The sequence below is a fragment of the Corvus kubaryi genome, unplaced genomic scaffold, assembly GCF_017639235.1.
Source record: "Corvus kubaryi isolate FWS band 111438036 unplaced genomic scaffold, C.kubaryi_AGA036_p1.0 37272, whole genome shotgun sequence".
In the NCBI taxonomy this organism is placed as follows: domain Eukaryota; kingdom Metazoa; phylum Chordata; class Aves; order Passeriformes; family Corvidae; genus Corvus; species Corvus kubaryi.
Genome location: NW_024581084.1, coordinates 183730 through 205738, shown reverse-complemented (window position 1 = coordinate 205738; position 22009 = coordinate 183730). Strand labels below are relative to the sequence as shown.

General features: G+C 38.9%; 1 protein-coding gene across 4 annotated transcripts in view; it reads left to right on the top strand.

The window, feature by feature from the left end:
* The first annotated feature begins 71 nt into the window (after positions 1-71).
* The window catches only part of PITPNC1 (phosphatidylinositol transfer protein cytoplasmic 1), an 80657-nt gene continuing 58719 nt past the window's right edge, over positions 72-22009 (top strand). For 2 of the 4 annotated variants that reach the window (XM_042025474.1, XM_042025476.1), the window contains exon 1: positions 74-719. In XM_042025474.1, coding sequence (XP_041881408.1) covers positions 672-719 — 48 coding nt within the window. In that variant the 5' untranslated portion in view covers positions 74-671. Of the gene's footprint in view, positions 720-22009 lie in introns of all 4 variants that reach the window. The other 2 variants (XM_042025473.1, XM_042025472.1) reach the window with 2 other exon arrangements.

The window sequence follows — 22009 nt, the reverse complement described above, 5'->3', positions numbered from 1 at the left end:
CGCCGCCGCTGCAGCCGCTCCGCGCCCGCCCGTGAGCACCCGCGGCTGCGCCGGGGAACCCGCGGCCGCCCGCCCGAGCGCCGCGCTGCCCCCCCGTTCCCGCCTCGAGCCCAGCGGGAGCCGCGGCGGCCGCAACCGCGTTGCGGCGGGGAGGTGGGAGCCGCGTTTGGCAGTCGGGGAAGGCAACGTTATAAAAAGCCTTTGTCTTGGGAATCAGCATCGCATCTCTCCTGCCGCCCGACGTGCTGCCGGCGGGGGCGAAAGCCACATTTTCGGCTCGTTTGTTCTTTTCACCGCCCCAGGCATGTCTTGACACAGCCGCGAGAGAGCCCGGCGTTTCCATGCACTTCCGACGGATGTCTTCGGCTGGGGCGAGAGCGGGGGGGGGGGTTTGAGACTTTGTAGCGTATCTCGGTGCGAGCGTCGCTGAGACTCCCATGATCGCAGTGTGAAGGAGGAAGAACTGGGAGAAAGAAGCGGTTGTGGTGGTTTCTCTTCTTGCAGGGTCAGCCTTCCTGGATGGTTGCATTACTGTCTTGTGGACACATTGTCAAGCGCGCACAGAGAAAGAGGCTTGATTATTTTCCCCTGTGTTTGGTTTCCGTCGTGATCTCTGCGTAGAAATCACCACTTTTCTCCCAGTTCGCCGGTCCGCACTGAGCCGCAGGAATATGCTCATGAAGGAGTACCGGATCTGTATGCCTCTGACAGTTGAAGAGGTAAGATCCGCGCTCGTACCGGAGAGGCTGTTCATTACCGAGGCTTTTCTCTTGCAAGGCGAATCGAGGTTATATTTATTTTGGTGAATATTTTTTCTTCGTGTAAGGAACTTAGTCGGAGATGATTGGTTAGAGAGGAATGTTTTTATTGGGAAAATATAAGAATCCTGAAGGAATGAAGGTAACTTAAGTGTATCAAAAGCATTGTGTCGTCAAAATATTGATTATAAAGATTTTTCCAACCAAACTTTCAGAGGAATTTCATGCATGTTTGCAAGGGAATGCTTTGTGCTGGAATTTCTGTCTGATAAGGCGTTTGTCCAAAACCCAGATTCTAAATATATTTCACCTTTGCTTAAAATAACCTCGCAGATGAACGTGGCCTGAAACTCCAACACAGGTAGGTAAGAGAGGTGATCATTTATTAGTAAAACTTTGTTGTCATTTAAAGAAGTGATTGAAAGTCAAACAGCTCTTTGTCGGTGTTCTGAACTCTGTGTTAGGAACATTATGTTTTTATTTATCTGCAACATCCCACCTGCTCACTGTTTTAATTAAGACAGTAATACCTGCATGGAGTACACGTGCTCTGGAGTTATTGGTGCTCATGAAGTGTTTGTGGGTGCAATTAGGTGGCCAAAGGCCTGATGGCATTTGGAAAGGAGATGGTGCTTTATGGTTTAGTGTCCGGCAAGTACAGAAAAGCTCGGTGTTTTCTTATTTGGCCATTTCTGCTGCGGATTTGGCGTCGCGGAGGGAACGAGCCCGCTCTGAGCGCGCGTTTTGCGCCGAGCTGCGCGCAAAGTTCCGCTGGTCCCGCGAGCGGCGGCGGGGCCGCCAGGGGGCGCCCCGCCACGGCCCCGCCGGAGGGTCCCGGCCGAGGGTCCCGGGCGGAGCGCCCCAATTCGCTCGTTAATCCGATAATTAATGTACACATTTGTTCTTTGGGTCCATCCAGGCAAGCGTTTTGCCGCACAGTTTTATTTTTTGCAATATGTGTGGAGAAGTCCTCGCGGGTATGACAGAGTAGTCGTCTCAATGGTCTTTTTGTCCATATTTTCAGATTTGGCAAATTAACAGTTCTCTAAAACTCGGAATTGGAACTGCCAAATATTTACTTCAGGCTGCTCAGGAAATTCCTTCTGCTGGGAGCAGGAGCCAAAACCACCACATACATAAAGTTAAATAGGCATAGGTTTAATTCTAGTATGTTTCCATCCAAGTTATACTGTATGTTGTGATATTGGATGGCATTATTCTTTTAATATATAATTTTCTTTGTTTATTGCATTACCCTAATGTAGACAACATTTTATCCAAGCCAGTTCCTGATGCCCTTAGACTACCACACTTAGTTAATAGCAGTTCATTACATCATCAGAAGGGAGCAGATCTAATTTATTTTGAAAAATTATTGTTAAACAAGATTTCCAGATGCAGAAAAGTTCAAAAATCTTCCAAAACAGGAATGGTTGATTCATGATGAGGCAGAAGGCAATGCTGGATGTTACTTGTTCTCTAGAATGTTAATAGAATTAGTAAAGATACTAGATTTTGTAGTTTCTCTCATGTTGAATCATCCATTATTTAATCCAAGCACTGAAGCTGAGATGCCTTAATGAGGAACCTAGAACATGTCTGATGTTTAGCATTAATTTAATTATTATAAAATGAATTAGGACAAAATTGTGAAATCAGCCAATACCTTATTTTTCTTACGGTATTTGCATACTAAAGAAGTCCCACACTGTATTTCTCGTAGTGGTTCATCTTTGTGACATTTCTTACAGTCTTAGGAAGGTGGTGTTATCTTATTTTTACCCTCAGTTGCACATTAACTACCAACACTGTGTGATATTTTTTGCCATCTGTGTAGAACAAGGTGCTACATTGTGCAGTTATCAGGAGAACGTCATGAGGCAATGCTCACCCTTCAAAAGCCAAGAGCATTTTGGTTCTAAGAGGTCCAAACTGCCTTCTGCAGGGTGCAGAGTCACTCTGAAGTTCAGTGGGCTTTGAGGGAAAGGCAGTTTCCAAAGGACCTGCAATTTCCCGCAGGTCTGGGAAGCTGGGCTATGATGTGCGCTGGTACTCGGGTATGTGACTCTCATGGATACCACTGGCAATTAAGCACCCAAGGATTTTTGAGGTCCTGTCTCAAGAGGTGTGGGAAAAATGCAGTTCTTATGCAACAGCATGGATTCCATTTTTGTGCTGTTTTTCTTATGTAGACTTAATAAACCCTGTTTTTTCTATTGTTCGGACGTTCTGCCTTTCAGCCTGTGCACTTTATACATATATCCAAAAGCACTTCCTTGAGCAGTTTTCTTTTTTTAGCACTGCCATCCATAGAAGTCTCACAACATGAATGAGAAAGAACTATGTTCTTAATTTGTGGTGGTGGTGGTGGCACCAGCACCAGCGTCATTTCCATATCATTCCTGTAATGATAAAAATAATCTGGCACAGGCAGCAAAATGAAGTGTTAGCTCTGTCAGCCAAGCATCTGTATCCAATCTTCTGTAGTCAGATTTTGTGTGTAATGTGAAAAAATGTGCAGTAAAGTGTTGTGTAATGTCCAGGCAAGTAACTGGAAGTCGTGACCTTGAATGTAAAATACCTGTGCACGCAGCAGTGTAGGAGTTAGTGCTGCTCTGGCTGACTACTATGACCTAAATTTATCTCTGGAGAAGAGTAAAAAACTGATAGATGTCAGTGTAACAGAAGCACTGTCTCCAGGTTTAAAGAGTTTCTGGCATTGTTGTGGATAGGAAATTCCTTCATTAGCTACTGCAGATCCTGTTCCTGAGACATTCTTTCCTTGATGCCCTTATTAGATAAGATACCCAAATATTTATAGGAGGTTTGTTTATCTACCTGTCTGCTTGAAGGCCAAATGCTTTCTTGCAAAGAAAACATTTCCTAAGAAATGCTGTTTGCTATAGACTGAGCTGTTGTGGTTGTATTTTGAGCCAGGATACAGGCGTTGGAGATGTGTATTTGTTCCTTGTCCGTAAGCACCAGGAAAGATGGGCTGTTCCAAGAGTTCTTGCTGAGATGCAGTGGCACCACACTACAGTTCTCATTGAAGGCTGAGGCTTCCTCAGTAAATGGAATTTTTGACAGCTGTTTAGGTCTGTTACATGTGCATAGTCACAAGCTGCCTGATCAGATTTAAAATAATTTGAGAAAGGAAGCACTGTGTTAACTGCTAAGCAAAATAATAACTGCTGTAAGAACTTTGCAAATAAGGTCAGGATGGAACTGATGGTTGACAAAACCAATATGATTGCCAATGGGAAGTCATTCTTTACCTCATTTGTGGTACTTCTGGCAAATTCAATCTTTCTGTTAACACCAAGTCCTTATAAATTAGAAAAAGCCAGTTCTTTGCACTAGTATATAAAGCAAATAAAATCTGTTCCAGTTGTTCCATAGGATGTTACCACTCTTCATTCCAGCTGCAATTAATAAATGAGCCTGCTGCTTGGTTATTTTTCCCCTGGCATTTTCATGTGTTAGTTCATTCTTACAAATAGCTTGTTACATCGTATGGGAGAATATTATAAGGGACTGCATTGTGGGTTTTAAATATCATCAGTTAAAAAAATACATTCCTAAGCAAGTGACAAGAACACCAAACAATTGAAAAGAGCAGAGATGCTAAAAAATTCTCAGGCTTAGAACTCATTGCAAATCAGAATTCCACAATTTTTCACAGGAAGGATTACATGGTTTTGTGCTTTTGAGATACCTTTATCTGAAAATGGAAACCAAATGTGATAGGTTAACGTGGTACTGAACTCTTCTAGAAAAGGCAAAGTATAGTGAGATTCCTGATTTGTGTGCAAAGTGATTATTCTTTAGGGAAATAGATGGAAAGACATTTTTGCTGGATCCTGTTGAAAATGGAGTTGTTACTGCTGTAAAATGCTATGAGCGATGTGAAGCTGGGTTGTGTAAATTTGAAAGCTGAACATCAAATAAACAATGGGAGTCATAGGGTTTTTTCCTTGAAAGTAGGGATGACCGTTAAGGTTTCTATTAGTTCTGAACTGTACGTGCATGGCCAGTACCTAAAGTCCTAACAGGTTTTTCTTTCCTTTGTTCTTTATTTCAACCAAGATTATCTCTGCTGAGGCTGGTGGAATTATTCCCACTCTGTGTTTTAAATAAAAGCCAGGTTGGATCTGTGGGGAGCTCTGCCTGCATGAGGTGTGGAGGAACAGCTGTATTATCATGAATACAAACAAGCAGAGACCTGCAAAATGTCCGTAAATGTAGATCATGGTTTTTCAACAAAAAGTCCTTTCAGCATTAATAAATTCTGATTTTAGAGGTGTTACCCTTGCTCCTTTATAAAAATATCCATTGTTTAGTTCTTGTTTCAAACATTATGAATTCTCCCAGTGTGGATTATTTCCATAAAATTATTTCAACAATATCTGTGTAAACACTATTTAGATTCTCTGAATCTTGTGTACACTTCTTCTTTAAAAAATTTCGTAGTCTCCCGTTTTGTGTACAAAGAGTACATGTTATAACATGTTTTATTCAGACAGATTTAAAGCTCATTGAAAGCATTTGAGAACATACTGTTACGGCCTGAGAGTCAGCAGGTGTTACAATATTTGTACATAACTATATGTATGTAGCACAGCTAAAGTACAGTGATCTGCTGCAGGGCAAACTACATCTACTCATCCTGCATTTAATACAGCTAGATTAAATAATGGTCAGCTATGGGCATTTCCTTCATTTCTCAACTGTAGCCACAGAACATATTTTCAGGAGTATATAAATGTATGGAACACTTGTAAAAGCAGTATGTTGGTCATAAGCAAGAGGACTATAAACAAACTTAAGGTGAAGTCATCTTATCAAAATTAATTTATTTTAATTACTTGTAAATGAAATCATAGTTGGACCATGTCATGTCCATGACCTCTGCAGAAAACGTTTATCTGGCATTTTTGAGCTGAGGCTGTCCAGCAAAAACAGAGGCTTATTTTGCAATTTTAATTTGAGCTATCAACAGCTCTAACACATCTTACACCAGTTCCTTTACAAGATAGTGAATTGCTCTGAAACATAAAGAGCCTTTTGCTGTGGTTAATCATTCTGTCAGGAGATGCCTTCTAAGAACATCACCAGCCTCACCTGCCTTTTGCAGTTAATACAGTGGAGGCACTGACATGTTTGTCTGAGAAGGCTTCAGAGGTAATAGTCTTTACACTATTCTGAGTATCTTTACCCTTCAAAATAATTCCTTGTGTAAGTCTCTTGTCAGCAAAGGGATTGGATGTGGTCTTTGGTGGGTGGTCATATGTACTTTCCTCACAAGGCCTTTGCTACATGCAGTGTGACCTTAAAATCACCTTAAATCTTATGGCCTGGGAAGAATCATTGTAACAGATAAAACTCATGAGAGAAATCAACAGAAGTTAGCTATTAGTACCAAGGAAGAGTACCTATTGAATTTTCTTTTGCTGCACAATCGAGTTGGCAAAAAGGAACAGAGGAAAGTGAGAGCTGGTTTTTAGCATGGGAAAAAATATACACCTTGCTTTAGTTTGGCCTTCTTATATTAGTTGTGGTCAGCTGTAAAAGTATGGCAGTGCAGAGCAGATGTCAAATCTTCACTGATCTCCGCTGCAAATAGAAATCCAAAAATATGCAATTTTCTCCCTTTCTCCTGTTTGCACATTTCAGTGTAACTCTGTGAAAGAAACAAGACAATCTTTGTTCTGCAGACTTCAGTGTAAATCATTAAAAAAATCTTTCAGTGGAAAGGATTAGATATTACCCAAGGAACACCAGACTCTAACATACATCTCTCTTTATCTCTCTTGTTCTGTCTTTCCATGTCAACACTTATTTTCTCCAAGGTGTGTGTGTGTGTATGTATATATATATAGATGTATATATACATATAGCAAATAATGCCACACATTTGATTTGAGGGCTTTGTTAAGCAAAATATGGGCCCAGTTTTCCATTTCCCATAAAAGAAAATGCAGCCTGTTGGTGGTTTAGGATATTTTCTAGCTAAAGCACTTTACAGAGCCTTGATGCTATCAAGAACTCCATGAGCTGTGTTTGTGTTTGAACATAATGTAGGTTTGGAAACAAAAGAACAGGGAGAGAAAAACACAGAATGTCAATACTGGCTTTTAAAACAGAGCTTTCTGGTTTTTTTTATTTTGGGGATGAACTTTGTCTTGCTGAGAACATGAAGTTCTTGTAAGTGTTGATGTTAATGTTGAATGATCAGCATTTTTGAAATTCTGACAACTTCCGTTGATGTACCTAATAATGAATGTAGATGTCTATATTGGCATCTTGAAGTTTGATAGCTCTGATATGTCAAATACATTTTACTGTAGTCCAGTCTGTTTAATTTCTTCATTCTTCATACTTTTAAGGTAAGAAATAATATAATGATACCAGTTTTCATGTGCTTGACTGCATATGTTATAAAAAAGTTAGGTGATTTATAGCTTTTAAGTCTATAAAGCCCTTTAGATGAGAGGAAGACAAAGATTTCTGTAATAACTAGGAAAGGTTATAAATTATATTTTCCTTCATGAGTATTCACTTGAGTCTGATAGGCATTTGCATTGTTAAAATCTGTTAGAGATCATGTTCTTGGGTACAAAAGGCTGCCTAGTTAGATAATGGAAAACCCATAGTTTATAACAATGATTCATTCACTAAATTCTTCTGTGTGACTAGTGAGCTGACAAACGTGTTCCCCAGGCTGTTCTTATAGAAGCGAGTCAGTTGTGGATGTTAAATCCATACAGGCTTTCCATCTTGGCTGTCCAACGTAACACACAAGCAATCATTACATACTCTGAGGATGGGGATGGATAATACACACATGCAAACCCTTGAAATATTCTCAGTCATTGTGGGTAAGGAATAATCCTTTGTATCCTTATTCATGGAAGACTTACTTGGAATCTTTTTTTTCCCCAATAGTTATAATTTTCCTTATATTCTGTTTTATCTTCCGTGGTTCATAGAGCATTTATCAGCAGCAGCAGTAGATTTTGTGAGACTTTATAACAAAATAAAGCAAATAGTGACATTTCATGCAAATTTGCTCTGAAAGCCCTCCAGTGCAGCCTGAAGAACTCTGTGTAGGCATATTGTGCACATATTTAAGTGTAATTGCCAATGTCTGCAGGCATCTAAAAAGCAAGGAGAAAGGTGGTCCCCAGGATTTTTGACTGTGTTTAAAAAGAAGTGAAGAAAAGCTAATTTAGATATCAAGCTGGGTTAACAGATGGATTTACAGTCTGTAGGTGGGAGAAACCAGACTTGAACTTCACCTGTGTTTCTATATAATGCTTTTAGTCTAGGCTTAGTCTTGTTTATCTCCTTCTAAGTTCATCATTTCTTTCCAATTTTGGTTATAAGTGATCAGCCAATTTTGAATCCTTGGATATGTATCAAAATGCTATTTTTAATTTTCTAAAGTACAATGCAGGGTGCTAAATTGTAGGAATGACATTTTAATGACTCTTCTTGGGAAAAAAAATCTTCCATCTTTTGGATTTTTGTTTGTGGTTAGAAAATGCTGAAGCAGTTTTGGGTTCTATTAGTTTTGTACTTTTGCAGTTCCAAAGCTGGTTTTGCAGTGCACCCTCCAAGCTCCAGCACATCCATAACTTGGAGACACACTTAATTTAAAGCACCAGGAGTCATGTGAGTCACATGCATGAATGTTTGTGGATTTAGGAAAAGACTTGTTCGTATGCTCTCCAGAAAAATCATGGTCTTTATTTGTGAGTTTTTACGTGTCTGTTCTAAGATTAGTCTTGCCCAAGTGATTTAGGAATACTTAGGGGCTCTGTGGGAATTGTTTTCTGTGAGCATGCTGAGAATGCCTCATTTTCCATTTCATCACACTAAATGTCATCTTAGGTTTAATGTGTTGACCAATTAATGACTGTGTTCAGGGTTTTTTCTGTAAAAGTATTACTACAATGCATGACAAAATAATTGTGTGATAATGACACTCCAGTGTGACACACACAGCTGCTCAATTGCTTGATTAACAATCAGCCACTGATGACAAACACAACTAATTTTTTAATATATTTTCAGGTTTTTGCTCTCATTTTATATGAAAGTTATTGAAATAAGTGTTTGTGCTAGTGTCACCATCTTACTTGAAAGTCTCCCAAAATACAGAAGTCTACCATGAACCAAAAAATTGTATTTATCAGAAAGGTAAAGACAATGATAACTCTATTGAAGTTCTTACCCATGCCAAGCTTGAATCTCTCCTGGTCATACTGAGACAATTTTAAATAGTCTCACTTGTTAGGCCCATTGAAACCTTGGTCTTAGTATGTATAATCTTATCTTCTGAAAGATGTTTGACGAATTTATCCAGCTACTTCTCTGATTTTGTCAGGTTTTCTTTGAAAGTGCAAATTAGCAGACCTCTAACTCATATTTTCATTTAATAAATTAATTGTACAATGACTTGCAATAAATCAAATTAAGCGCATGAAATATACTTACGATTACAATCTTACATAACCTGCCTGCTTCTTTTATCCCATAGACTTGATATAAAATTGATTTAAATCTTACGTCAGTGGGGCAGTTTTTGTTTTGCTTCACTCTGCATGAATGGAAAATCACTCCGTGGAAATTAGTCCATAATAATACCAATGAGTGCCATTGCTGTCACTGATGTCAGAGAGGCCAAGATTTCACCAAATATGTGTGATAAAACACAACATATTTTTAGAACAGAAATGTTGAGAATTTAAATTCCATTTTAGTTGCATGGTGCAAATCTGAAATAATTCCACTGATCTCAGGAGATCCATTACAGATTTTTGTCAGTCTGATCAAAAGTGGACCTTAACCAATGGCTGTAAAAGAAAAGAAAATGTAAATTTCTCAGATCTGTTGTTCTCAACAAGAAAGAGACAAAGCTGATGTCTCTAAATCTTTATTATTCTTGCCTAACCTAAATGACATTTTCACATGTTTAGATTAAGGCACCAGATTTGTATCAAACCTCTGTAATGTCTGTGAGCCTACATCAAATGAAATTCTTGCTGTCCTGACACCACAGACTTCTCTGTTACCTCTTTGCTCCCAATTTTCGGTCCTAGTTTTATAGAGCCTTTGATTTCCTTTCCTTTCTCCCGTTTTTGAGCCCTTGGTCACTGAAGTAAGGAAGCTTCTCCAACCCCGGCAGGCATGTGGCCAGCTGGCAAAAAGCTGCTGCTCTTGCTTGGCCTGGGCTTTGCAGGGAATAAGGAACTGCAGAGCAGACTTGAACAATTGATAATTCAGCTCCCTCCTGAATACTCGGCTCGGGCTTGAATCCCTATATTCCTGCAGTTACCATGGATCTTTCTCCCAGAATGAAGCTAAAGAGAGCACCAAGTTCCAGTATCTCTCCAATGTCTTAGAGGGTTGCTAAGTTTATTCACATTTCTAAACTGTTTGCTACTCAGCCCAGTTTTTTCGGTTTTTCTTTTTTTCTTTTTTCTTTTTTTCTCCTCAGGGATGATTCGGTTTAAAAACATGTTTGTCTATATTAAGGGGACTTTGTTACACGTTTGGGATATATTGGGATTTTTTTTCCCCATTAACTTTAGTGGAAACAGAATAAAGCCTAAATGGGGATTTTTTTGTTGTTGTTGTTGTTAATTTGTTCTCCACTCTTCTACTATAGCTTATTTTCTCCCCTATCTCTGCTTTTTTTCATGTCTGAACTTGAACTCACTTGGAGTCAAGTGATGCCGAACTTCTAAATCTGTTCTGAGGGAGTTTGAGATGAGGCAAACAGCATTTGAGTGGAAATGTTATGTCATAGTAACAAATGCCTATGGATTAGTTAGTTTATTTCCACGACCTCATGGGCTATACATTACTATTTATAATTTAACTTTCTCAAGCAGCCACGACTGTGTTTATGTTGCCATGGTGTTCCTTGCCATACTTGAGGGTGGATAGTAAATGCTATAATTGAAAATAGATACTCCCACTGAATTAAGGGTAACAGGTGGTTATGTTTTTATTTAACCATGCTGCAAGCATATTACAAGTTAAATGTAGATACCTCTACCCCTGCCTCTTTGCCAAGACATTTTCAGACATGCCAGTTTGTCTTCAGTGGCCAGGACTGGAGTAAACAACGAGTGATTTGTCTTGTGACAGGCCAAGGAATGTCAGTGGCCATCAATGACCGTCCTCCACTTCAGAAGCAAATGTTCTCATGCAGGAGAGCTGCTCTGATGTGTAGGGCGAGGTCTGTGTCTCATCCTTCCTCTGGGAACTGAAGTTGGGGTAAAGCTCTGATTCCTGACCAGCATTTGAGGAGCAGCGATTGCTGTTTGCTTGTGATTTCCACGTATCAGCCCTTTACCTCATCTCAACTCTTTATTTCCTTCAGTTTTCCACTGAAGTTTTCCAGATTTTCCATGTGGGCAAGATACATCCTACTAGCCTTTTACAACTATTCAAAGCATTCCCCTCTCAAGACCATTAAGAGTAGCTTTTGATTAAATTTTGTCAACTCCAGTAGAGTCAGTTAATTATTATATCTATAATACATCATACATAAATCACATAATATATAAATATATGTTTTCTCATGTATATATTTTTTCCATACTTCAGAGTAAAAAGGCAGAAGGACGCAGATACTATCCTACATTATCCTTAACATTTAGGTTGGGGGAATAAAAGTGTTGTAGATTTTTCTCTCCAGAATATTCTAAGACGTGAAAATTAAATAATTCAAAATAATTTCACACTCTCTATTTACTGCAAAAAGCCATATGCTCAGGAGTATTAAGTAACCAGGTGCAAATACTTCAGTCAGGATATTGTGGTTATTATCAAAGGCATTTATAAAATACATGTTAATAGAACCATACTAAGGATGCCTAATCGGTGCAGTTGTGTGAGCAGTGAAGCGCAGAGTGGAGCTTGTGGCCTGAGTTCTGCACAGCAGTCTCCTGCTGAGGATTTTTGTACCTTTTTTAGAAGCAGCTGTCAGACTTCAGTCTTCATTAAGTTTGGCTAATTGGGTCCTCCAATTTTTCCTATAGCTATAGGATATAAAACGAATTTTCAGGAGCAGGAGATGTGTGCATACACAGAGTTTTCTCTAACTCAGTTCAGGGTTGTTTCTCAATTTTCCTTTCACATTTTACCATTTTGTAAAGTAAAGCCAAACAAAATAGCGTTTCATGGATGGTAAGATTTGTCATAATTTGGTTTTAAGCTGGTTTACATTGGCTGGAGATGTTCGTGTTGTTTAAACCAGTGTCACTTGCTTTATATACAAGACCAAGAGTCAGAGAACATCTTAAAGCTTTGCAAGGAGGTCCTTAAGGCCTTTTACAAGCTCCCAGCAATTGCATTCCTTTCCACGGGTTGTTATACTTAACATCTTTGTTTGCAGGCCTTTTCCACAATTTTGGAAGTTAGACTTGCAAATTAAGTGAGCTACTTTAGTTCTCTAGGTTTATGTTATAAGGTAGCACTTGATTGAGTTTATTGCTACAGGAAAGCTGAGGACATTCCCTAGGGCCACTCACAAACTTCCATGTAACAGTAAGTATGCAGTAAAGCATGAGGCTTTGAAGTATTCATGCATATTTAATGGTAAGGGAAGAAGAGAACTCAGCATTGTAGCCAACCCAATCCAAACCTTTGACAAGAACAGTGAGTTAAGGGAAAAAAATTGAGTTTGCAAGATGTTTTTGATCAAAGGAAATAAATTGCTGAAGGTGATTAATGTAGATTAGTGTATCATGTGTATTAAGAACAATGTCATGGATTCACAGATCTAATGGAAATTCAGTCTCAAGCTTGGGTTTTTAATGGCCTTTCTGAGTTCTCCCTGCTCAGCTGTCCTTTCACCTGGTCTTTTTGGAGATGTAGGACCTCTGCTTTGTTTTGGTGCTGGTGGCAAGTCTGAAAGTCCCAGAGTCCTTGTGCAAACCTGTGGTGCCCTGGAGCTACCTAAATCTCATCTAAATAGATATTGACCTGGGAAATCACTAATTCACTCTTCTAGCGAGTGTGACCTGTGTGGGCACAAGAGCAAGAGTCCAGAGTCAAGCTGCTGCTTCAGCAAGGTCTTCATCAGCCACAAACTAGAATTTAGTCTTGAAGTTTATGAAAGCTTTACCACTCTGCTTTGCCAGGCTTCATTTTGTTGAGTTTATATCAGGTTATTCCACACTTTTCTTAAGCAGTTATCTATGAATATTCATTCTTAACAGTCACGATTCTCTGTGTGAAATTGTAGCATGAATTTTTATCTTAGTGTTGATGGGTGGTTCCTGATACTCCCCCCTCCTGCACCGGGTGTTCATTTCTCTGGTACCTTGCTTCTTAAATCCAGGTTACACTGCAGTGAAAATGACCCATGACTCTTGGTCTAAAACATTTTTACTCCTTTTGTCAATTAAAAGAAAACAAGTGAAAAGTAAGGGAACAAGGAAGGATACAGAAGGCATTTTTCCGAGAAAAGAATTGAAGAAGTAAAGGTTTATAGCAATAGAATTCACTTGCTCCATCAGGTGACACTTAAAAGGATTTTCCACTTTTTTGGAAACTGGAATTATAATGAAACCATGTAGGAAAAGAAATAGACTTGCTGATTAAATATTTTATAATGCAACCACTGACATAAAAATAATGACAGAGCTGTTGAGGTACATTTTTGCCTGTCTTATCTTGCAAACCTTTCTTTTACTTTTGGACTTTGGACACCTTCCAGTTAAGAGTTTCAAAGAAAAAGGATTTTTAACTCCATCAACATTTCATCACCCCACTGATTTATGTGTGCAAATTGTTTGCATGTGTCAGATTTAAACAAAAACTGTTTTGGAGGCACAGCAAACTTTGTAAGTTGACACATAAAGTTCACCTCAGTAAGTCAGCTGAAGATTTGGTCCCATGTGTCCTTTCTGTAGCAAATTAGTGCACTGCATCTGCTTATGATATTCTAGAAAACAGAGAAAGAAAAATTGTATTATCAAAGCCTAAAATGTGTAGAGCACCAGTAGACCTTTTTTTACTATTTCGCATACCTGCATATTGATGCTAGTTTAAAACAGTTTCTTAGGCTTCAAAGCGATTCTTTCTTGATATTTTGCATTTATACTGGTGAAATAAAGAGTTACTGGGTTTGTTTCTGTTAAATCTTTAGCATTTTTTATAAATTCAAAAAATACACAAACTCTTCTGTGAAAGGTTTCTTGACAGAAGCCAGTGTTTCAGCGTATCTGTCTAATGAAGCTGCTCGGGGAATGGCTGTCATGAAAATGCAAAGACCTGTGGGTGACATAAAGCCATTCTGACATCCTGAGTATGGGATCCTTTTCAGGCAGACTCTGGACAACTGCACAAATTAATCATTACCTTAAGATAGGATGGCACTGGGATTTGCCTTGCATTTTCATAAGAACAAGAAATAACTTGCCCAGGATTGAAGGCTCATGTCCTGTATTCCCTATATTCTGCACTGCTGATAGGGGAGGTCTGGTTTCCTCTCAGCTGACCTTCTGAGATGTTTCTCTGTAATTCCACACTGTTCAGCCGTGTGGCCCAGCTGTACCTCTCTGTGTTGCAGAGATAGAAGCAGTACCAGAGCTGTGTGACACAGTCTAACCAGCACGAAACAGGGGGCTCTTTGGTTCCTCTGTGTGTAGAAGACCATGGTGAAGCCTAAGTTTTCATCCCTGAACTCTTCCATCTGTAGTGCTGAGGTGACCCTGTGGTGAATTTGGGCTAAAGAATTTTAAGCTGGTGTCCCAGGTGTTCATTCCCACAAGGAGATAAAGTTACGGAGCTTTTCATCTAATCAAGAGCTGCTCTCTGAGCCTTGCAGGCTGCAAGTGATCACTGTCACTGTATCCTCTGTGTTCTCTCCCTTTTTCTCTTTGTACTCTCTGTAATATGCCTCCCACTCCCTCTTTTTAATCCTTTTCGTAGGAGGCTAATTACAAAAATGTAGCTTTCCATCCTTGTTGGATTCAAGTTTTCTTAAGTTGCCACAACCGTCGTTAATGACGTGTGGAACACTTTCAGACCCAGCACAAATTCCTCTGGGACTTAACTGTCCAGTGTTGCCCTCTCTCCAGTGTTAAAAATTATTTGTCTATTTATTTTACTTTTTTATTGCAACTTGTAAATGATTATTTGTCCATGCAAGGACTTTTCCTATGGCAGATTTGTTTCTTTCAGAACATGGGGCAATGTGCTCTCAGGCACATGATGTGACTCTTAGGGATGTCCTGTGCAGGGCAAAGAGTTGGACTTGATGATCCTGATGGGTCCCTTCCAACTCAGCATATTCTGTGATTCTGTGGCCTTGGCAAAATGGGCTTTTGATATTAAATTGCCCCTATCAGGTGGGTCTGCTCTGGCTGTGTACCTGTTGACCACTTCAGACACAGATTAACATATGACTTCTCCTCACTAAAGCTATCTTATCTTTCACTCTGTATTTATGCATCCAAGCTGTGCTATTCACACACTTTTAAAATTTTTTCTTGAGTAATAGGAACCACTCTCATATGCTCTTTCTCAATTTTCTGTTCAATATTGAATAGATGGTAGCAAATGAGAAGCATATGAAAAGCAAATTAATACAAGTCCTGTCGTACTTGGTGGAAGTATAGCATTATAATTAAATGCCAACACAACATACTGAATTAATTGTAAATGCAATTATGCAATCTTTAGAATACCAACTGAGGTTTTTTTACCGTGGCTATCTGCTTTACTGCATGTAAGCACAAAACTTCAGGAGAGGATTTTTGATGATTGGTCTTTTAATTCTTATTCTTTTACATCATTGACTATTTGGGGACTGTTTCTTAAAGAGAATCACAGAGGTAGCAATAATGCTAGTAGTTAGGGTTTCAGGCAGTTTATTAATATTTTTTGCAAGTAATATTTGTCAGTGCACCAGTATTTGCATATTATATTAGAAGTCGTTTTGCCAAGTGCTGGTTGGCAGGATGTCATGTTCCCTGCTTTCCATTTGGAGCTGTGATTGTTTTATCTCTGAAAGGAGTTAACATTTGCTTTATTTTAGATCCTAGCTCTTGCAGGATGCACAGCATCTAAACTAACAGGGTCCTGTGCTCTAGGAGTGATTCCTCACTTTGTCACTGCCAGGAACAAACACTGTTGTGCTGTTGTTTCATCACCACAGCCCTGGTTCATGCCTAACACACAGAGAACTGTCCGTCTTGGAAACAGAGATAAATTTCCATGTCCGTGTTTAACTTTGATTTGTAGTTACATTTTCGCTCTGACCTCCTCCCACTGACTGTAAATCAGTAAGTGAAAAGCACACCATGTACACGATCTGCAGTCAAGGATTTGATACACTTGTAATTAATTTACAGCATTCCTATATATGCTGGTAAGAAAGATTAATGCCCTTCTCAGGTCCACTTCCACACAGCCAGTGGGAGTTTCTCTTCTTTTGCATTAAGAATGCAAAAATATGAACCTAAGAGAGAATTCATTGAATGAGGAGCTGTGTGTGACATGCAAGACAATTCTGTCCTGAACTGCACTCTGTAGAACTCTGCTGGCTTTAGGTAAAGTGCTTTGTTTTACTCTCCCACAAGTCATTTTTGCATATGACATTCACATTTATATGTCCTTTAACTGTGCTACCAGAGGACCAAATTACGTTAGAAAATTTAAACTGTTTCCTAGGGACTTCTAATAAAATTGTAAATCTGATGATTTGCTAAATGATATATAATATGGACAAAATGGCACAAGATGAAGCAAGGTTTTTCTGGTCAGTAGATATCTAGGAGGGATGAGCCTGGCTTTGTAAGCCAGTACATTTTTCTGTTCTGGCATTTGTTGCTTTGCTGCCTCATCTTCTTCAGCAAGTGAATTAATAGTCAAAATTCTTCATGTGGCCCCTTGTTCTGGAATGACAAAATTACATTGTCCTCTGTTGATATCTGAAATCCTGTCCACCTTGGGAGAAAATGTGTTTTCCTCATCAGAAAATTAAAACATCCCATGACTACAAGTGAAGGAATCCTGGCAGTTGTGCTCCACATTCGATTAGGAATGACATCTGTAGACGTTGGGACCTTTTTGTTTTGCTGCTCATGCTCTCCTGTAGTGGCTGCAGGCCTGGAATTGATGGCTCTTGGAAGGTTTTGCTGCGAGGAATGGGGGAAATATGCAAATATAATAATCTTCTGAATCATCTTGTAGAAGGCATTGCTGTAGTCTGAGGCAGAAATACAAGCCATCAAAACATGCAAATCACATTTGTGTGAGTGACACAGTGAGGGTGTCCCTGTGCTTCAGTAGGGCATTACTCAAAATAGTACTATTCCAGCTTTCCATGGGAAAGTACTTTCTGTTCAGTGAGATGTTTTCTTTCTCTACCTAGTCATCAAAAACACCATCAATCCCATTTCCAGTGAGGCAAGCTTCTGTGGAATGTGACATTTGTTATTTCCCTTACCTGATAAGAGCTATAGACCTAGATTTGTACAGAATGCAACACATACCTTTTTTTCTTTATTATTTATTTATGCTTGTAAAAGGGTTTGTTCAGAAGAACTTGGCCCCAAAAATTTGATTTTCTGGCTAGATGCAAGAGAGGTAAATTCACCCCTTCTGTAGTTTTCATGCACCTTAACGCAGAGAAGGAAATGAGAGTGAGTTTGTTGGAGTCATGATATAGAGTATATGGTTGGAAACAATTCAGAGGTAACCTCCTGCTGCTCTTTCTGTGTCTGTTGAAGAAAAGAACGTTGTTACAGCAGACAACTGTCAGATGAAGTTTCAGAATTGATATATTACAGAAATAAAATATACTGTGCACATTATGATCATGCTACGAAGTTAGTGGATGTTTTTGGTGGAAGTAACAACATAAATTAAAATCTACACAGGCTATAAGCATGTTATTCACCCAACTGCCCTTGTGGACTTCCAGGCTTGATCTTCTTTCCTTTGCATGCATGGAATTTGTGCAGACATCAAGAATTTCATGCCAGTATATGAGGTGGCTGTCAAACAAGATCCAGTGAACAGAGGTGATGGCACTTTTCCCCCCTCAGTATCCAAAAGTGGAATTGCACACAAATATGTCATCGCTTATCGGGATATAAAGACAAGCTTTAAAATCTCATAGAACACAGGAACTAATGTGTCATTTTTATGTTACTTCACATGGCTTCAGTTTGTGACCTGTAAAGTAAAATATTCTGATCCTTGCCATTTATTTTTTCAGTTTCTACGAGCTTAACCATTTAGGATGATCCACCAGTTCGGTCTGAAGCACAGAATGGGGTGTATTCATGCAAGTATTAGTCCTGGTGTATGTGTCCCTCTGAACATCAAATTAATGGTTTGAGTCATGGAAGTTAAAAGGAATTTCAAGTGCTGTTTTAATGAGGACAGACAGGAACATCTTTTGATACCTTGTACTGAATTTAAGCAGTTGCCTATCTGATATACTTCATAGTGGTGCCCGCTCCGCTTCCATAATTATGGGCCTGTCAGCATTTCCATTACTAACCCCTATATATATGAAAATATCACTCCAGGATGAAGTTTTGTACAAAGCCTTTCAGCTGTGAACGAAGAAGCTTTCAAAATTAATTTTGCTGCTTCTCCAATTTAAAAAATGAAGTTTTGCTGTTGCTTGCTCTACCCTGTATTAATGTCTTGTTTTCAGAAAAAAAACCCCACAGGGTCAAAATACTGATATTTGTTTCCTGTAGCGTGAATATAACACATTGAAAAGATAAGAACTGAAAGCGGAATGCTTTTATTTAACCACAAAATAAAAGCACAAGCAGGAAAAAGTACATCTGCAAGCTGCCACTCTGAGCTCAGAGCCACCTCACTTCATTTTTACCTGTTTGCAAAGATGTCAGTAGCCTGTACCCTTTTGCATAAATTCCAGAACATCAGGGAATTATAATTTTGGTATCAACGTAGATGGATTTAAAAATTGTGATTTAAAAGTTAAAGGGCACTTAGAATTAGGAGGTGCCAAATTATTGTTGCCCATACAGTTTTGGTTTGCCTGCCTTTTGAATATATTTTCCATAAACTGGTTCCTGGAAAGGCTGGGTGAGGCTGGTGTGAACACCACGTTTTCATGATATAATTTTTTTGTCTTTTTCTCGGGTAACATACTACCCATCTCTGAAGCTGGAACCAGTGTCTACCATGGTTTTGAGTGATGCTTATCACTAAAATGTCTGAATGTTTACTAAATACTAATCAATTTATTTTCATTACATTTTTGTAAATGAAAAAATTCTATAATTTTGCAGGTGACAAAAGTCTGTATTGAGACATAATAGTTGAAAATATTCACTTTTTCTTTGAGTATTTAACATTTGGAGCTTGGTTTTCCAGGGTGGAATTGGAAATACAGTTCTCATTGACTTTACCACTGGCAATCTGGTAATTATTTAGCATTTCTCTGAATCAGATCTTGTGTTGAGTGGGGTACCCAGATGACGAGGAACAAGGGAATAGCAATTGCTTGTGAAGAATTTGGGATTAAGTGATTTGCTTTGTGTTACCTACACTGCTTAAATTCCTCATCCTTCTGCATCACGACTGGGCCCTCGTGCTGGTGATGCCCAGAGGACACGCGCTGATGAAGTCCTCACTTCACATGACCTTGAGCTGGCACTGTTTTCCCTTCCCAGAATGTTTTCCAGCACTTCAGCAAATGGAGCAGAAGCCCTATGTAAAATCATCCCCATTGGAATGCAACTGCCTCAAATAGGGAGAAAAAGTGGTATGTGATTATTTAATTGTGCCAGTGTTTAGGTACCCAAGTGCATTTATATCCAATCAGACACGCATCCCTTTCCGTAGCTCCTGACTGCCTGGATTTACAAGCTGAGTAAGATTTCCTTAAGCATAGTTTTTGTTTGTAATTATTTTGGGAGATTTTGCAAACTTCAGTGAAAAAAAGAGCTTGACTATCATAGAATCATAGAATGGTTTGGGTTGGAAAGGACCTTTAAAGGTCATCTGGTCCCACCCCCTGCCATGGGCCGGGCCATCATGTGATGTGTGATCATCTGGTCTCATGTGAGCTGCTGGCTCTTATCATCATTGCTGGAACCTTGGGATGCACTGCACAGGCTGCTGCACTTGAGACAATGGAGACTAATGGATAAAATGAGCATTTAGAATGTACACAGTGCCATATGATAGAAGAGAATAAGCAATAGAAAAAATGAGCATTTAGAATGTACAGAGTGCCATATGATAGAAGAGAATAAGCAATAGAAAAAAAATCTGTGATAAAAAACATGAAAAACACATATCCTAAATATAGTAGGATCTGTGAGAGTGTGCAGTAAGAAGAGAGTATTTTGATGATTCTTCTGGAAAGCCCTAAAAAGCTTCTTTGGGAATATGGAGCTGTATTTGCAAAGACTTAAATTTAAAGGTTTATATTTAGCCAAGGGATTTTCATGCATAAGTATTTATGCAAAGATTACATGTCTGTTGAATTTCAAGTCCCTTTTCTAGCTCCCTGTAGGCATAAGAGCCTTCCAAAGGAAAAAATTCTGACGTTTATTTCCAATACAATGAATCATTTTTATTTAATAATTGCTATTATTTTTACCAGCAACTGAAACTTTCCTGAGCCATTTTCACTGTATTTTTCTGAGCCTAAAGTAGACACAGAAAAACATCATGCAACTAAAATTCAGTGGAACTTTTACCAGCAAGAGAACAATCTCTTGTAATGGTAGTTGTTAGCCAGTTAATGACTGGTCATCTGTTACTTTCTCTGCTCATACTTTAGATACAAATCTCTTCAATGTAAGTGGTTCATTTTCATATTACTGTTACTGATAGCATGAATTTTAAATACAATTCTGTTAACAGAAAAATGCCACTATGTATTTACACAATACACTGCCTATGTCAGTGTTAAAATAAATAGTTGATGGTAACATAAACTTGTGTTTTACTTAACTGGCAATGACCTGCTGCAGTATCAACATCATTGTTAACAATAACAGACAGCTAGTAAATACACAACACATGCACTAAAGTGCCTTCATTGGAATTATTTTCAGAGCAGGATTAAGTCAAACTACCAGCTGCTTTTGATATTTTAGGCCAGATTCATCAATCCAGTGGCTGTCTTCAAGTCAGATACAGATCAGCAGGAGATGAGAGTGGTTATTTGGCTTCAGTTATAAGCTCCTTTATCTTTTGTTCCAAAAAAAATAGCAATAAAACTAAAGTTATAGTTAGCAGAAGCTAAGAGGGAGCTAAGAGAATAAGGACAGTCCTGAGGGTAGTGTTGGGTTGCTTATCTCCACCTGGATTACCTGCAAACATTGGGCTGAGTGTTGGAAACAATCTCACCATGGGAGCACAGAGCCGTTCAGCCAAATGAGTCAGCCCACGCTGAGCTCACACTGAAGTCCGTGTCTGTGTTATTCATTATTTTCATCTTGTTTCACAGGTTAATTGTTTGATAGCTCTTAAAATTCATCTTCTTTCATCATCTTTTTCATATAACCTTTGAAACCACATTTGATCTTTCATTTCAAGAAAATTTAAGGCAGTTCCACTTCTTTGAGCTTCTCACTTAATAACTATTCATACAGATCTTTAGGCTTATGGTGTTCTCTGAGAGGCTGTCTGAGATTAATTTCTTCTATGTTTTACTGTATTTTTTTTCATTGGATTTTTATTCATTGTTTAGAATTCTTGCAGGGGAAATTGCAATTTTAGGCATTTTAATGAAGTTGTGGTTACGTGTAGAAAATTATTTTGAGGATGATACCTGATGGTAACTGAAAATTCACTTAATGTCACTTTTTCCTACTGATGTTATTGGAAGAAGAAATGTCAGTCAAATGGCCTTAAGGAAACATTTAGTCTACGGATGAGTGGAGAGGCAAGCGTGTCTCTGCAAGTTTCCCTTTGGGATTGCATTTCTAGACTTGAGAAAGTGCATATTGTGCTTCATTGTTGCCCTGAATGTGTGTCCTCACAAAGATGGAACAGTGACACCACAGTGACGTCTGCCAGTTACTCACGTGACAAAGGTACTAAAATGCAGAAACCCTTTCACATCATACTGACTTTACAGGCACCTCAGCTGCAAAGATAAAAGCATCCATTTTGTAAAGGTTGAGATATGAATCTCACCAATAGATAGGGTAGGATAGGGTAGGGTAGGGTAAGAAGGAAAGGAAAGGAAAGGAAAGGAAAGGAAAGGAAAGGAAAGGAAA